The following is a 19,545-nucleotide window of genomic DNA, read 5'->3' on the forward strand; positions in this document are numbered from 1 at the left end:
CAGAAAGAGACCTTACAGTGTTGTGGAACATTATGAGACAGTTTCAGATCTTTTCAAGATACAAAATGAATGAAGCTAAAACAAAGGCAATAGCAGTAAATTATGTACCCACACACAAATTGGTTCAGTTGGGACATGATAAAATGAAATATTTAAGAGTATGGATTAAAATGATTCTGGTGTGGTAGCTAAGGCTATGTGGGAAGAGTCTAAACAAATGATAGTACAAAAACTAAGAAAATGGAAGCTCTATTATATATATTGAATGTAAGATACAAGCAGTTAAAATGGTTTTAGTCCCTTTAGTCATATACTCAGGTCAAGCATATTTTATTAACCAGAGGAAAAGTTGTGGATAGCAATTAATAAAGAACTGAAGGATTTTATGTAGGAGGGGAAGACACTGCAGCAAAAGTCAAGTGGGATAAGTTGATTCTTCCAGCAGAACAGGGCAATTTCAGATTATCTGATTTGAAGGAGCATTTCAGAGCAACACAGTTAAAGCTCCTATACATAGCACAAGCAGAAAACTATAATCCAAAGTTGAAAGGGATGATGATGAAACAGGGAGGAAGTTCAAGAAACAATACAGACTGGGATTATGGATGCAGACCTTTAAGGAGAATAATAATCATCATACAGAATATTATATTCCTAAATTAGTAGAAAATATTCTAAGAACTAAGCCAAAATGGGCATGGAGAAAGGAGATTTTTCTGATAGGGATGACTGCAATTAGGGATAAAGACAATAGGCAAGAGGTGGCTGAATTTATTGGAGAAAACCAAAGAAAGCAAGGTATTGGGAACAAATAACTAGACAGGGAAAGGTAATAGAATGGGAAGAAGCCAAGAATTTATTTGGACTGCAGGTTAGAGATTGCCGTCCCTATCAAGGATTGATATCAGAGTATAGACAAAGAGAAAGAAATAGGTGAGGTCCTAAATGAAAGACCAGCATTGGTAGAGTTTTTTAGTAGAGTCTAGAACAAAAGCTGCCATTAAGAAAGAAATAATTATTTGAGCATATAAAATATTGTATAACTATAAGAATCAATCAGAGGAAGTTAAAAATGCTTGGGAAGAGAGACTACATAAGCAATTCACAAAGAAACAATGGGGGATATATGCAAGAAAGTCTAGAAGATTTAGGATATTTGCTTGGAAGTGTTCGCATAGGTATTTTTATTCCCCAAGTAGACTCCCTCCAAAGAAATTTTTCTCAGGTAGATAGCAAATGTTGGAGATGTGATGGGGAAGAAAGAGGTAACTGGGAATATATTTTCTGGAAGTGTAATGGGTTGGCAGACTTTAAATATTCCCTGAAGACTGCTCTGTCACAGATACTGGGTGAGCAAATTGGTGTAACTATGGAAATTTTTTTTTGAGCTATGATACATAATCACAGTTGCCTAGACATAGTAAGGCCTTGCTCAGTCTAATTATAGTAGCTGCCAAAAAAGCAATTACTAGAAAATGGAAATCAAAGTCTAAACCAAATTTACTAGAAATAGTGAATATAGTAACACAGATAAAACAACTGGAATTGGAATCTTTAAAAAGGGTAGGTGCAAACTATATAGAAAAAAATGGGAATAGTGGGAACAATACATGCAGAGGAGGAATGAAGTTTAAAAGAAGGCAGGATTTGAAAGAGCTATGTAATGCATGACTGACAATGACTGGATAGATAATAAATTCTTGGCGATGACATATTGCATTTGGAGTACAAGTTCCAACCAACCCTCAAACCCTCTCTAAAACTCTTTAGGCCCTTTCACTCCCAGAAGACATGTGCCCCATTTTTCTGAGAAAACCCTCATACTTCCAACAATTCTCCTCCACACCAGCAAACACTCTCCCACTATTCTCCTTGGAAACCTTCCACTCTACTTCTTATTTCACTCAACTATCTTAACTTAACTTACCTTATCAGTCAGAATTCCACTGATTGTTCTCCTATTACACTCACTTGTCTCTACCCGCTCCGTTCATCCTGCGGGCTCACTCCGCTCCCCTACCCTGTCCCCAGTTTCCACCTGCCCCCAGTGCTCCTACATTTATTCTTCTGAAGCCACACCCCATCACATTGTGCTCCAGTCTAAAACTTCGACTCATTAACACTCCCGCCCCTCCCTGTCTCAACACCTCACCTGTTATTACCTGACCTCCCATCCCTCCTTGTTACATCACCACTCCTGTTGATATATCTCCTTACCTGTTCTCACATACTTACCTCTCATAAGTCTTCCACTCTATAAAACTAATATACTGGCTAAATTACCCATCCCACACCAAATAAAATTATCACTCTTGGTCTTACTCTTTCCTACTCTAACTTTCACCTGTCTGCTAACCTCATATGAACAACCATTATACCCCACCCTTTTCTTCTCCTCCAAACACACTTCTACACCAATACTAGCTATCTCTCAAAACTACATAAACATCACAGCCAAACCCTCCTACCTACACGCTAAATATCATAGACTATCTCACATTAAATATATCAAGCTAAATATTAAAAAATCACTTAACTATTATTGTAACTTTCATTACCCTATAAATAGAATACAGCTCCACTAATTAATAGATGGGGACATTCATCCTAACCCTGGCCCAGTCAATATCCTTGCCACTAAACAGTGCAACCCTAACAACTCCAGTACCCATACCCCTACTAAGCCCTCTAACTCACTCTATATAGCACATCTCAATATACGTAACATTAACAATAAAATTGCCCACCTCCACGCCCTCCTAGATGTTCATACCAAGTAGGAACCCTCCCAGATGATCTAAGTGACCACTCACTAACTTTTATTATCAGACACAAAACCAACCTAACTTACCCAAACAATTTCAGGATAATACACACCAAAAAGCATTTTAACCCTGTACTTTTCCAAGCAGAACTCAAGCAGTGTAATTTGTCACCTCTAAAATCCCTCTCACTAAATGAAGCAGTGGAATACTTTAATTCCACATTCTTAATCATCCTCGACCATCACGCCCCAACTCGCTCTGTTACAAATAAAGCTAAACCTGCTCATTGGCTCTCAAATGCTACTAGGCAAAAAATCCTTCTTAGAAACAAATCCTGGGCAAAATGGCATACTGCTAAAAATCCTACTGACCACCAAACTTTTAGACAACTTAGAAATAATACTAAAACAGCGATCCTCTTAGATAAAAAGAACATTTACTTCCAACTACAACAAACTTACCATAAGAAGCCACAAAAGTTCTGGACTAGCATTAACAAACTACTATAACCAGGTCAATCTATCACACCTAACCCACAAAGCTCTAACCCTGAGAATCCCACATTTACAACTAATGCCTTGAATTCTTTCTTCACAGACACCATCCAAACTCTTGCTAGTCAACTATCTCCAGATACCTCAAATTTGCCTACATCTATTACAAGCCCACCTCCATCATTTCAGTTAAAACCAGTTTCAACTTCCTTTATTTGCTACCTTCTCCAGAAACTAAAAACTACTACCCCCTCAGCTGAACAAACTTCCAGCAGAATATCTGCAAAAAGGAGCTAAAGCCATAGCCTATTCCATTTCCATTCTGGTTAACAGAATCATAAGTGAAGGAACTATCCCATCTATCTGGAAAATTTCTCACATCATCCCACTACATAAAGGTGGGAATTCTAACGACTTTTTTAACTATCGTCCTATAGCTCTATTATCTCCTCTAGCAAAAATAATGGAAAATGCATCCATAAGCAACTATGTAACCACCTACTCCAAAATAACTTACTTGCCAATTGTCAACATGTTTTTAGACCTTTCCACAGTACTACCACTGCCCTGCTATCCTTCACAGACTGCATTAACAAAAACCGTAACTACAATATTCTCTCCTCTGCAGTCTTTATTGATTTATCTAAAGCTTTCGACATGGTTAATCACCAGCTCCTTTTAAATATACTGAAATCCCTCTCACTTGAACCTCTAGCCATAAATTGGTTCAAATCTTACTTAGACAATAGACAACAGGCTGTGCTATGGGAAACCAATCTATCTACTCACCTCCCTATTTCCCTTGGTGTTCCTCAGGGCTCCATATTAGGCCCGCTTCTATTTTCCATTTTTATTAATGACCTTCACTCAGCAATTCCTGATGCCACCTATATTCAATATGCAGACGACTCCACAATAATTTGTTCAGCCACTTCTCCAACTGAACTACAGTCCCCTACCCAAAAAGCATTTAATACAGTAGAACAATGCTTTTTAAACCACTGCCTCCTCCTAAATCCCAAAAAAACTAAACTTTTACTTTTCATTCCAACCCAAAAATACACACCAATAAATTTCACACTCGTATCTAATAATGGTACTATCATATCTCCCGACTCAACCACTAAACTCGTAGAAATAACAATAGATAACACCCTTAGCTTCCATACTCATATAAACAGCACAATAAAAACAGTCAACAAGAAATTGGGGTCCCTCTGTAGAATCAAACCCTTTCTTACACCAGTAGCCAGGACCATCATAGCCAGGACTCACTTAATCTCCACCCTACTCTATGCTTCACCTATATACACTAATCTTTCTAAAAACAACCTCAACAAACCGGCAATCTCCTATAATAATATTGCTAGATTTGCCACTGGCTCTCCTTTTAGAACTCATCACTGTCTTAATCTTAAGCAACTAGGATGGCTAGAGTTCCTAAACCAGCTGCAATTTCACCAGCTTGTCATAGCCCATAGGACCCTGTATCAACCCACCAACACTCCAATACTCTCTTGCCTCATTACCCCATACAACAATCTTAAACATTTACGCTCCTCAAACAAACCGCTTATCAACACCAGCAGATCCAACAACTTAGCAGGAGGCTCTCTGTTTCCTAATACTGTTGGAAAGCACTGGAATCTTCTTCCCACAGAACTCATATCTCTGTCTTCATTGACACTTTTTAAACAGAACCTAAAACTATTTCTCAGTACACATTGGTTATGCCCCTGTACTAACCCTGACTAACTTTCTTTCTATACACTAGTTTGAATACTTTCATCTTTATAGACTTATCCTTAATCAACCAAAGACCATGTTATTGCAATTTAAAAATATGTATATATATACATATAGTAATATCTCTTGCACATTACCTTTTAATGTTTTGTGTTATGCTCACTATGAGTATTGTAATTTTATTAACAACAGCTGTTATACACTTGGACTGTTGCAACATACTATATTGTATTTGTGTATGTGTCTTGGAGCTTTTCTCCCCGGGCCTCTACTGAAAATGGACATGTATCCAGTTAGACTAGCCCGGTCAACAAATGTAAAATAAAATAAAATAAATAAAAAATAAAAAAACACCCATTCCGATCTACTCAATGTGTAGAAATATCTATACAGATATTTCCTCACAGAGATCCTGAAATGCCTGGCTTTTTAGCAAACTTCAAAAACTGATGTAGGAACACCATTCCTGTTCAATTATATCCTCCTCTTATTCCCTTTCCCAAAGTGCTTTCACGTTTCCCATTATTTTCAATTTCATGCCACTTAATATTTTAAAACATCATGAAATTATTCTTCTCCATGATCTTGTCCTTCCTTCTGCTCAATAACCAATTTCTCAGGTTCAGGTATTTGACTACCCTCCACGTTATTCCATTTCAATCTTTTGACTACCATTTCTAACCCAACATAATGCCATCTCTGGCACAGATTTACCAGCTGTGTCTGCCCTCTGCCCAAAATATAAGGTAATTACTATGCCACCAGTCAGCTACTCTAAAGCTCTTTCAAGGGTACCCATTTATAATGAGTAAAATTAATACTTATACAAATAGTAGAGTTTGACCAATGCAGCAAGACTTTCAGGAGTGGCCACATTGTCACTAAAATAAGCATAAGTACTCTTAAGATATTAAAGTATTCTCTAAAAGACCAGCCATAATGAAAGGTATAGAAATACTTAGTAATAAATAATAAAATAGAAAACATGAGAATGCTGAATACATAGTTACAATAAACACCAGAGTTTCAGTCACAGGAGATATAAAAATACAGTTGGATAGATTTACACAGATGCAGAAAAACAATACTTAACTAATCTCACTATATTTTCCTGACTGACTAAACTGTTCTCTAGTTAAGTTACTTACTACAGCAAGACAAGATGATGATGTTGAGTTGCTTACTACAGCAAGGCAAGATGAGGTGTGAGGTTGTGTGAGGTATCTGTGAGAGATCTTTCCTGTCAGGTTCCTAAAAACAAAGTGCTGCTGTGAGAGTTCCATCATATCTCTCACTAATATCTAAAAAATAATTTCAGTGCTGGTTATAGAATGACATCACAACTGGTCACCTGACTCTGGTACAATATACACCCAGAGCTTTGCTAAGATCTGTTGCAGCATCTGAAAGCTATCCCCATTTCAAAAACTTCCACCCTTCCAGGGTAGCAATTATTCACCCCTAAGGAGAATACAGTAAGATTCATAGTCCTGTTTTTTCCAGACATGTTTGTCTCTGGCTGCAATCAGACCTGTGAGATAACATCTTTACTGCTTAAACAAACCCATTTAATTTTCAACCTATTTTTCAAAATTAGCTGGACTGAGATTAACTTCTTCCCTTTCAGAATTCTCAGTTAAAACAAATACATTTAATCAGATATAATAATACTGTCTGACATACATCTATATCTCTTTTCTGTACTGCAGGACCCACTGTTGATGCACTTTTAACACAAGTAACTTTACAAATACATTTTTAACACAAGCAACTGTACAAATCAGTGTGATAGTCAAACAACATAAAATTCTTTACAAAACTCCAGCTAGCTGTTTTGGTATATGTTACACATGCACTGCCCTACTCTCCATGGCACAGACGGCACTACCTCATATCATTACTTTTGTAACCTTTTTTTAACTATTGCCCCTTCAAAAGCCAGCAAAAAACTGCCATGGACACAGGAAATAGAGTAATATATAGAACTGCAGCACCTGTCCTCTTTGGTCTGACTACCCCTTTTCCAATAAGGCCCTACTCTTCTACCATGTTTTTTCATACATTAATTTAAAGGTCTCCTTTATTGCATTGCTTAACCAAATCCCTAAATACCTGACTGCACTGCTCCCTTTTCCCACCTATATCTATAGTCGTCTCTTAAGCTTACTTCACATTTAACATTAATAGCTAGTGCCTGATTCTTTTTCTTCTTTTGGCCTTACCCTTGGAAGTCTGATCCCCTTAAAGAAATCTCTAACAATTCAAAGTACATGTCAAACAATAAGGGAAACAAGGAACATCCCAGCCTTGAATCCCTCTCCATTCTGACTTCCACCAACAACCTTGCTCTTATTTTCACTTTCCCTTTTGCCACCTTATACATTCTTTGCATAGTATACAGGCACACCCACCCATTTCATTACCTAGAATAAATACTGCTGACACACCCTGTTAGATGCTCTCTCTGCATCCAGCAATATTATCATCACCTCCTTTCTTTCCTCTGTACATCTTGTATTATCATTAGCGTCCATATAACCTTGTCTGCCATCCTCCATCCCCTCACAAACTCACACAGGTCTCCATATATGAGGTTAGGAAGCAACAGGCCAACATATTAGCAATAACTGCCATAAGGAATTTATAGATGTAGTTAAATATAAATATGGGTCTATAGTAGGACAGCAAGACTGGGCTCTTCCCTTCCTTATGAGTCACCAAGATAATTGCTTCCTTCCACAACTCAGGGGATGAAGATCCCTGTGTTATACTATTAAATAGTCCTCTTCAAATCTCCATCACTTTCTCCTTCACTGCTTTCCATACCTCTGTGGGAATCCCATCCAGTCTGGTGATTTCCTCTTTGCTATTTTTTACAAACTTTGCTCTATTTCCCTCTCATTATTTCTTTTTCCATGCCTTCCTTTTCCTACTCCAATATCTTGGGTAAATCTATCCTTCTCCACCAGTTTACTCTCTCTTATTTCCCTCTACTACTCTTTTTTTATCTTCAGCATAAATTCTCTGGTAGTAAAGCATTCACTCTTCCAGTTTCACTGAAAACTCCCTTACTTCCTTTCCTGACACCCCCACCCTGTTTAATATAATAGACTTCCCTTTCCAGTTGCTGCTGTATTTATCTAGTTGCTAATGCACACACACTGAGCCTTAGCACCTACACTGAACTATAGTCAATGCATATTCATACTTTTAATCTCTTTCTCTAGCAACCTCCTGCCCATCCTATCCCATGGTTTATGCTGTATCTGTCCCAGTTCTTGTAACATACATCTCCTCTTGTTCTTGGCTAACAGTCTTCTGCTTCATATATTGTGACACTTCCTGTCTTATCCTACTCTTACAATGATCTCAGTACTCACTTTTCCATTCTTCTCTCCTCTCTAAGGCACCCTGAACTATAGCTTTGACCCATTCCCTCTCTTTGGGATTTTCAAACAAAAAACCTAGCCATCTCTAATGCCTCACCAGTTTGACTTGTGCCACTCTCCATTGTGTGGTCTAATGAAAAAATCATATCCACATATATGCTGCATATTACTTCTAAGTCCTCCAATTTAACATGCTTTCTGTCAATTCTTGACAGATGTCTGTGACTTGGACAAGGATATTTTAATCCCTCTCCATATTCCCAATTCCTAATTGTACAGTTTCGCCAGCAGTCTACAAACCTTGTTGCTTATGAAAAGTTCCATAAAAAATTACCATTTTTACCCATCCTTAATCTTCTTAGTTCCTCACTTACCACATTCCTTTTTGTGGTAATATACCAGTCCCCTAAGATTATATACTTCCCTTCCTGTCATCCTACTGTCTTTATTAAAATTGCCCTTATAGTTGCAAATGTTGCTTTTGGTTGCATATAAATCCCACAGCAGTCATCTTTTCTACATTTATCTACCTGTTGATCCTTGCTATAAAGCCCCACTCACCTTCTATATTACCCTCTGCCTTTACATTTATTGCCTTCCTAGCCAAGAGCATTACTCCTTCTCCTTCTTCCCTCCCATACTGCCTCTGATAACACCAAATACCCTTTTCATAATTGACTTCTTGTGTTTCTTATGCATTTCTTTTAGTGTCTCTGTGTCCATTTCTTATTTATTACTGTACATGAATTCTCTATGCCTTTTAACTGGGTTTGTCAAACCATTTATGTCCCAAATGGCTAGCCATATGCCCTGCCCACCTTCTTGCCTATCCTGTCCTCTTTCTTTCCTTCCTAACATGATCACTTAATATTGCTGTATATACACTTTTCCTGTTTCTGCCCACCTACCAAATGCCTCAAACTCTAAGTCTACCATAGTCAGAGCTATTACAGTCATGATGCACTCTACAAACTCCTTTTCACCTAGTGTAACTCATATATACCACCCCACAATGTTATAAGCTATTTACAACCCCATAACACTCTCTATGCAACCAATAAACCTATAAACTATATACAATTTCATGTCACAGCCTTCAAAGGTTAGAGATTTATAATCTCCTGGTCCCACTACTCACTCATGTTTCACCAACTAATTCTATGTCTGCTGCCCACTGCATGAGTGTCCCACCCAGGTCCATGCTATTGTCTTATCTCCTGGACACCCACTCTCTTCTCCCTAGAGACCTGTATTGAAATACAGCTTATGCATCTAGCTAGGAAATAGTATTCTCAAAGTTCAGTGTTAGACTCACTGTGAAAGATACTTTCTGCTCTATCATTAGAGTGTTCCCTCACTCCTAGATTTTTTTTCATTACTCTTCCTTATGTGTTTCCCACCACACCCCAAGCCCATCCCCACTATATGCATATTCAGTGGTCCTAAGTCAGGCTATCATATTTCATTTGAAAATAAAAAATCTTGTTCCGTATCAACAAATTATTTTTAGTATGGTATAAACTGCTCATAATTATTACATTTTGCAACAGCAGTATCACAAAATAAACACTGCCATTTTTACACACCACTAAACAGTTGAGCCCCCTGTTAAACATGCAGAATGCAAGAATAAACAAACTGAAATCGATTGGCATTGCACTATTTCACTCACATTGCTTTACAGAACAAACCTACATGCATTTATTACATTCTTCCACATATGCATGTCCTTATCTTGTGTCTATATTACAACATTGAAACATCGTAATATCAAACACCTAAACATCGACCCATATTCATCAAACTGCATTTACGTGAATCGATGAATACTCACAGTGTAAAACAACCTTGCCTTGCAATCCCACATAACTAACCTAACCTAAAACAACCCCACAACCTCAAACATGGGAGGCTATGCCCCCCACACCCCCCTAACTAAACATACCGACTCCGAGATCGCACTACAGTGGAGAAAAGGGCAACACCATGTAGTTTGCCAACTACATCTTTGCCCTGGAAGTATTCATCGATTCGCGTAAATGTGTTTCTATAAATACGGTTCAATGTTTAGGTGTTCAATATTACAACATTTTGACATCGTAATATAGAGCCCTTTTCTCATCTTGAAATATAATATACATATCCTATTATTACACAATAATTCACAGTAATATTATTTTCACAGCAGTTCTGACACAGCCCACATTTAAAATAGATAATCTATAGAACAAACAGGGAGTTAGACCCGATGGCATTCTTCTATCAAACTTACAATCCTTTACAAAAATTGTTATGCAAATGCATATTTCATTTTGTCATATTAACAAGACTGTTTTAAGTCTCATTTTGAATAAGTATCTCCTTTTACTCCACATCAAGCTAAGCTTGCTCACCTATTAACATACTCCACAGAGTCAAGTGGTCTTTACAAGTTTTAAAAATCCTTTTTCTTTTATGATGCCGATTTCCTTGGGTGCTTACACTTCTTGGTGCATTGCATGACTCTCCTCTTGTTATTCTGTCCCCATCAAACCTTATGTAGGCATTGTTCAGTTGCACAATCCATACTTGCATTTTCATCACACCAGCCCTCAAGGGTCCATAAAATTAGATCAGAATTTGTACGTATATAACCCCTCATCTGCAATCTAGGTAAGTCTTATGATTGGTTACAGTTGCTAAAATAGGTTCCAAGATGCTCTCCTCCTTAATCGCTTTATCAGGTCCCCAACTCTCACCATCAGTTCCTCAATTTCTCCTTAATTCCCCTTAGTAGAAGATTATGCACTCCTTTCTCTCTTTTCTTGAAGAACTGCTGTCCTGTTCTTCGTGCATTACATTCTTTGAAACACTAGGAATGGCTGTTTTCTATTTGTTCCATTTGAACCTGTCTCTCATCCTTCTTTGACATGACTAACACTTGACTTGGGTCTACTTTTTCCTGTCTTAACATCAAGCTGGTTGGCATACTTTTGGAACACCACCAATGCACCCACTGGACTTACAAATGTTCTTGGTGCTTCTGGAAAGAAGATTTGCATTTGTTCTGGGTATAATAGCCTCACAGCCTGTTCCTGTAGCCCTTTTTCCTTACACACCTTCAAGAATGGAACAAAGATACTACTCGTTCTATGGATTTCAGTAGCATAAGTCATTTCAGCTAACTCTCTGGAGTCCCCACATTGAGTACTACCCCAGTCTTACAATGGGTGGGCATGGGTGGTGGATGGCAGCAGCATTTGGCTTCCAAGTTAGAACTCTGCACCCTTTCCATTGCTATATCCATGATGTCTAGTCCAGACCACTTGACACAGTTCTCCTTTACAAATTTAATACAGTCTCTTTGCTTTCTTCTGCTGCTCAAAAAACACAGTCAGACGGATATTCTTTTCCCTGAATCGATCTTCCAAGTCCAGCAGTTTAGCTTCTGAATAATTCGGCCTTACCTCTAGCACTTCAGCTCTCATCCTCATTTCTACATTATCTTCTACTAGTGTCAAGGTCATTGCTTCATGATCATTTAATGCAACTTCAACCACTTCCCTTTTCTTCTCCTGCCTACTGGTCTGCTATTCTTATGTTTCTTTCATTTCTTTTATTTCTAGCTAAATGATCTCACGAGAGAAAGCCTGCTCCCTATCATTATCCTGCCACTGATCTTTTGTTTTACTCAGTGGTCATGTCTGCAGACAGTTCTTCATGACCCACATCTTGAGACATCCTTCTTCCCCTTTATAGACATACATATGTCTCTTCTACCTCTCCAACCATGTTAATACAGTTTCTAGCACAATATGTCACCTAGAAGTTCAATTATTTTTTATTGTATTATTTGTGTGCCGGACTGAAACAGGAAAGTGTGGCTATTCTCAGAGTGCCATTAGTATAAGTCTTACTATTTTGATACTATTTTTCAAATATTTTTATGTTGCTCTTTACTGCTATGTGCAACTTATATTGTACTATTATCTGATATATACATTTCTTGAGTCTGTATTTCTGGGATGAGTCTGCAAAAATATTCCTAGAGAATTAGAGCTCAACCCTGTTTACCAAACAAAAATAAAATAAAATAAATGAATTTGCTCATTGCAAATTTATACAGCTAAGATCTGTTTTACTGCTTAATGCAAGTGAATCATTAAGTTAAAGTTTTTGCACTGCGTGGGTGTTCTGATGAGTTTCATTCATCTCCTGAGAAGACATTAATCTGAAGCACTAGAGTTTTGACCACATCAAAGACATATACAAGAACTCAGAAAACATTGCTGCATCATGGTAAGCAACTTTGTGCAATGAGCAGCTATATGCAGGATGTGCGCAATTCAAAAGAAACAGCTCCTTGACGAGGCCAGGCCAAGCAAGGTAGCTGGGCGCAGTATATGCTAAAGGCCATACAATGACATTTTAATGGTCAGCATTATTAAAATAAACTTCTTCATGTGTACTAATAAAACAAAACAAGATAGCAGCATGATTCAGGAACTTATAAAAGGCATGCAACTGAGCTGCGCATTTACCCTATTTGAACTCAGCCAAATGCTCAAGTACAGACTGATGGAATTGCTAATTAATGTCAAAGGTTGTCTTACCCTTGCGGTACCTTTCTCAGTACATATTCCCAAAGCATTTAAAAGTATTGCCCAACTTACATTTCATTACAGTAAACAACTACAGCAGCACTTACAAACAGGCCTACTTCACAGGTTCAGGTGCAGCAGGTTCAGAAGTTGCTGCTCTAGGTTCATAAAGTTAAGAACTAAGCTAGCTGCACTTGTAGATGGCCTTCTCCATCCCATAGTTGATAATTATATATTACCCCTAAACAGAACAACTATGATCATACCATAGATAATTTGAGGGGACCCGTGCATGGGATAAAGAATTTCAGAGCTGCATCTGTCCATTACTAGTATGGGTGGCATAGATCTAAGTTGCACTTGAAAATGGACAGGGATGAACTTTGTTTTATATGGATGGGGAGTCCATTCCATAACACCAGTATCTTCTGTGAAATATACCTGTCCCTTCAAATCATACTGAGGAAGAGGTTTAGATCCCTAAACCAAGTATTTCTGATGCCATTTGACCTGTTGTTGTGCAGTAAATCCATCAGTAATGGGTCAGAGGATGTCTTGTATGCCATACACAGGTCACCTTTTAGCAGTCTGTAAGATACCGAGTATAGTGAGATGGCTTTGAGGTGGTCCATGTAGTACATGTTGTTTAGGCCTTGTATCCTTTTAGTAAGTTAACTCTGTGGGCATTCCAGTTGTTGCATGTGTCTGGATGGGACTCCTTCAAAACACTGAAAGACGAGAATATCAAAAGTAGTTTGAAGGAGACCAAAACAATGAAAATGCAGAACATCGAAAAGCGCAAAATTCAAAATCCCGGTGTTACGGGATTTTGATTTAGTACTTTTGGTGTTCCGCTGTGGGTGAGTATGCATGTGTAAGTGTATTTGTGAGGGGTAGTGCTGTGTGTAAGTGTGTGTTGTGACTGTGGTGTGTGTGAGTATGTGTGTGTGTGTGTGTGTGTGTGTGTGTGTGTGTGTGTGTGTGTGTGTGTGTGTGTGTGAGGGACTGTAGTGTGTGGGTGTGAGTTTGCCTTGTATGTCTGTGCAATCTCGGAGTTAGACTATTAAAGTAGGGGGGTGGGGGGTGAAGGGGGGCTTGCCCCCCTGCCTATTTGTAGTGTAGGGTGGTGTGGTTGGTAGTTTGGGGCAGTTGTGCATGTATTTGTGTATGGTTTTTGTGTGTGTGTTATACTTACATGGTTTTCGGTGTTGTGGGGTTTCGTTGTTTTGGTCTTGGTGTTTTGGTCTTCGGTGTTGTGAGGTTTCATTGTTCTGATGTAGACCCATCTGTACAGATACATGCCAATGGGGGCATTATATTCAATGACTGGTCTAATGAGGGTGGAGTAAAGGGGAGCAATGACATCCCTAGATCTAGATATATTCCCTTGATTTATAAGCTGCATAATAAAGAAGGATTTTCTTACAGCAATAGACACATGTTGTCAAACGTTAGGTTACTGTACACATAAGTTCCCAAATGCTGAACAAATGGATTAGCTCTTGTGGTTGTATTGTCAATGTGGTAGTTCCCTAGGGAAGATGACTTCCCAAAGTTACAATAATGCATTTTTTGGCATTTAGTGTCAGACCATGATTTTGACACCAGTTATTTATTTGAAACAAACCTTCTTGCAGGGTGGCTAAAGCATTTTGGGATTCAATGACTACTTCTAGCTTGCAGTTATCTGCAGACTTAGTGAACTAGAGTCCTTTGGTATTGACTCTTACTTCAGAAAAGTAGATGCCAAACAGGAGAGGTCCCAGCACAAAACCCTGGGGGACTCCACAGTTGACTAGTGTCTTTGTGGAGGTAGCTTCCCTTATTTTAATTTATCTGCATCCTATCTGTGAGCCAGATGGCAATTCAATGGGTGAAATAGGAGTTTATTCCCAATTTATTTAGCTTTTCTACTATGCCTGAGATGGGAATTGTATCAAAAGCTTTTGCCAGATCGAGGTATGCAGTATGTACCATTTTGCCTTCATCCATGGCTTTGATACAATATAATAATATACCAAACTGAGTAAGCATAACCTGCCCTTGAGGAATCCAAACTGAGTCAGGTCTAGTGTTTGGAGGTTTCCTATGTCCTCGTTGGTTAATTCCATGATAAGTCTTTCCACGGCTTTGCATATGAGGCAACTCTACAAGTTGTTACATAGTGCAGTAATTCTCTCTGCTTACTTGCATGCTTATATCACACAACTTCACCTGACTAGGCACATTGATTATGCTCAGCAGGTAATGTGATATTGTTTCTGCATTGCTCAATTTGCATGAAGAATGCACCTGCTAGTGATCATACTGAAGTCTCTTCAGTGCTTTGCATACACCTGAGTCACTGCAGGCAGTACTGTACATGTGCAGCCCAGGCCATGCCTCCAAGGGAGAATCTGTGATTCAAAATCTAATCACCTGTCAATGTATTCACTGTAATGTCTGATTCAGTACCAGCATACACAAGGATACAGGACTACCATATTTCACACATTAAAGAGCCATTGCAAACCAGTGCAATACCTATATTATCCTAACCCACCATCCGTCATACAAATGAGGTGCCCATCAATATCAGTGGGTGTGTAGCAGATGCGACACAAGACCTGACATGGAAGCCAATTTTCCCCCATTTTTCACTGAGATTCTTCAAGGTGAGACATCATGCCTGGAGAGGGAGAGGGTAGTGCTTCTTTTAGAGCACAGAGGTGGTATGAGGAGGACTCCAAAATATTTCTCTAGCTCCTCCATAATGATTATGGGAATATGTCAAATCACCAAAGGCAGTTTTGGTTAATGTGAAATTATCAAAGCAAGTTTGCCAAAGCTATATTCATTGACAGTGGAGTTTGCCTTGTTCTCCACTGTTGTGCAATCTCTGAGTTAGTATATATAAAGCTTGGAGGGTGGGAGTGTCTCCCCACATGGGGCAGTAAAGGAGAGTTTGCACCCCTGCAAAGAAGCATTTTTTGAATGTTCACCAAAGATAGTCTTATTGAACATTTTTCAATGTTTTTTTAATGTCCACTGAAACTACATTCAACAAGTTGACTTAAATCCAATAATTATAGCCATAGGCTCCTGTAGGATGGCTATAAAAGGCCACAGTATAAGACTGAATCTTGGAATAGTTTAGCCCAGGCTGTTACCCATGCCACTGGCATCCCATGCATGGGGAAACAGTTCTGTCAGCAATACAGTGACTTGAGGTGGTGTAATCCTGACCTCCTACACATACTTACTTATTGTACTGTAAGTATAACGTATCATAGCTACACATATAACCTAACACTGTGTGCCATCCACAGATATTACTCCATGCATTTTTATTTTTATAGTCCCTGAAGAAATTGATGTAAATAGCAACTGCACAGGAGGAGACTGGAGCACCAAAGAGATCACCAGAGTGAGAATACTTATTTCAGACTGTACAGTTTTAATATTAACAATAAGAGATATTAATATCCAAACAGCTTATATATATCACTGGCAGTTCTGTGATAACTGCCATAGGTCAAATGTAGCAGTATGACTTGAATGTTATTAGTGTGTTTAGTGCATGCATTCTGTCAGGTACTCAGACAAGTGGGTCATGACGCTGAAAGGATACCTATGGGTTCAATCCCCCATAGTTTGTGATAGTATAAGCTCAGCTGAAGTGTCTGTCTCATTATACTTCCTACAACATTAGAAGGGCAAATAAAGAGCAACATTTTGGGGTGGGTGAACATCTTTGCCATGGACAATTTCGATAATATAGTGGTTGCCTTTGCTTTTAACCTGTGAGTGAAATTTATGTTTGAGCAACATGATTTATTTGTATATGTAAATCTATTCCAGACATCATTACTAAGTCTTGGACTAGAGACACCTGCTGTTTTATTCAAGTAACTTATCATATTAATTCTGACAGAATGCAGGTGATGATGGCTGCTGGTTGAGGTTACCCTCTCAGCTGTGTGTGCTAACAGCCTTATTAAACTAAGAAATGTTTGTTGGTCCTTCAAGTATATTGGGTTTAACTGCATCACAGTCAAAATATATATTGGTTTCAGTTTTTTACTGTATTTGTATCTGTCCCTGTCTCACCCTCTGTCACTATCCTTTCTATTGCATACTTTTATTTTGTTTATTATTTTGTTTCTCCCAATTTATTTTACTGTTATATTTAGCAGCATAATGACCTGCACTAATCCCTCTGGTAAGGACTGTTGGCACAGGATGCTAGGACAATAGTACCCTCCAGTAGCAGTGCCAGTGGAGATTATACCCTTGTCATCCATCAGCAGCTGGCAGACATTGTTGGGGGAGATTATCGACAGGAGGTTGGATGAACTGAATTGGCTAAGTGGAAAACATTCACCAGTGACTTGTTGAGTCACATCTCTGTCCAGCACTTTCTTCACTATCTGAGACTGGGCCCAGTGGTGATAGAATCCAGGATGGAAAGTAATCTCCTACTGGGCTGCAGCTGACAGACATTGCAGTTGAGGACACCCTATCTTCTCCCCATTCTGATGTTCCCCTCCTTTTTGTCTACATGCCCACCTCTGATAGTTGTTCAATTACCCCCTCAACCTTGTCTTCCCCTCTGTTCCCTCTCCCTCAATTTCTTACCACACATCCTGCCAGTAATATCAGTCTTTCTCTGCTACCTAATCTAGCCCCCTTACCTTTCGTTTACTTCCCTCCCCAACTTAACTTCTCTTTATGCATAACAAGAGGGCAACTGTCTTGCAAAAAATTTACTCCACCATCCCCACTTCCATCCTGCATATTCCATAGTTGCTGACCTTCTGTTTTACCATCTACTTACTTCTTCTTTTTACCTCTTATTCTACTCCAATTTCCAACCTTTAGTTTGGTCAAAAAGTAGATAAACACACTTCCTACATGCCAATCTAGGGCTTCCAAATAACTTATCTTTTATGATTGCACTGTACATGGTGGGTCACAAAGAGCAAAAGCCATGTACAACCGATGACCATCATTCAGCAGCATTTTGCACATACTACGTAGGTACAATTGTCAGGATTTGACTATTTTCCTTTGCATTGAATTGCGATGCCAACTATGCCAGTATATAATGGATTAGACCCCAAAGGTGGTCGTTGTTAGCTCCCTTATTCTTTCTTTCTGCAAGTGTGTAACCATCAACTGCTGTATGCTCTGATGCTGTTTGGCTTACTGCTTCTGCAGTTCATCCTGGTGTTTTGCGCATGTAAATACATCTGCTTCCCTGTGTATATCTCTTCCATTCTCCCATTAAAGGCAATTTCTACTACCCCATGACTTACAAATTAGCCACTGTGTTTAACAGGATAAAATGAGTATGTCACAGGGACAAAATAATTCTACATGCACAAAAAACAACAACAAAAAAAATACAGTCACTGTCAGTTTCTAATAGGAAAAACTGAGTTATCACACCTTCACTGTTCCATCTGTGCTACCAGTGAGCAGTCTTGTTCCGCTGACATCCAAAGCCATAGCTGTGATCTCAAATGTTCCATGGCAACCAGTAAACTGTTTAATCTTCTGTCCGGTGTCAATCATCCAGAATGTAACTGTAGATCCTGTATCTGAACTGATTACCTGCAATTGTAGACACACTTCATTATATTTTACATAGAAAATAAACCAAAAAAAAATATTTTTCTATTTGATTGAAATGTCACAATATTTTTGTATTGTCTTGGTTTCAACAGTTTTTGCAGACACAACAAAAATGCTTTACATATTAGAAATGGAATATTTACTTTGTAATTTAAGAGATACTAACATCTCTGCAATAAATTATATCTAGCCTTAAAGTAATTACTGCAGGTCTGTTTCCTGAATATGGTGAAGGACAGCTCAACCAAAATGTCAAGTTATTTCAACAGAAAATGCCTTTCTCTCATTTTAATCCAACATCAAGGGATCCACATGTAAAAACAACATGAGTTACATATTGCTGCATTTTTTTCTACCTGACCTGTTTCTACTTAGCTGATACATCCTGTTAGCTATATCAGTGAGATAGGAAGGTAGGTTTATCTCAAAGGCAAAATACCATGAGACACTTGAGTAATAAAATCACTGATTCTACCTACAAGGTCAATAAAGTACCCCAAGCATAAGTACTCAAGTATGTGTTATGATTCCCAGATGACCAAGCTTGTAAAATATCTGTTTCAAGATTATCATTCAGCTATATCTGAATAGGACAGTTCCACCAACTGTCAAGGTTTTTTTTCTATCACAGATTGACTTTCCTTTAATTCACTCCAACCCCAAAAGGTTTACTACATTTGTTTTCTGCTTGAACCTGTTTCTGCTTGGCATTTTTGTGAAATCTCATTTTATTTCCTTTTGGTATTTGCATTATTATAGAAAAACCCAAACTGCATATTATTGGCTTTGTGCTCTGCTTGCATGTAAGTTTGCATGTTGATCTACACATCTTTACTCTAAAAAATTAATGTTATTTCCTGCTTGTATTCATGATAGCAACAGTTGTATTATATGGATTTGACTGAGGCAAGTCCATAAGTACACTAGGGATACCTAGAATTAGGCTACTGATTCA

The 19,545-nt window shown here is 38.4% G+C and overlaps 1 protein-coding gene across 1 annotated transcript in view; it reads right to left on the reverse strand.

The window, feature by feature from the left end:
• The window catches only part of WDR49 (WD repeat domain 49), a 983,894-nt gene that overhangs the window by 551,435 nt on the left and 412,914 nt on the right, over positions 1–19,545 (reverse strand). Inside the window, exon 9 of the mRNA XM_044070738.1 lies at positions 18,405–18,569. Within this exon, the coding sequence (XP_043926673.1) occupies positions 18,405–18,569 (165 nt within the window). The remainder of the gene's footprint in view (positions 1–18,404; positions 18,570–19,545) is intronic.

The sequence above is a fragment of the Protopterus annectens genome, chromosome 4.part1 (genome assembly GCF_019279795.1).
Source record: "Protopterus annectens isolate FY-2018-M chromosome 4.part1, PAN1.0, whole genome shotgun sequence".
NCBI lineage: Eukaryota > Metazoa > Chordata > Ceratodontiformes > Protopteridae > Protopterus > Protopterus annectens.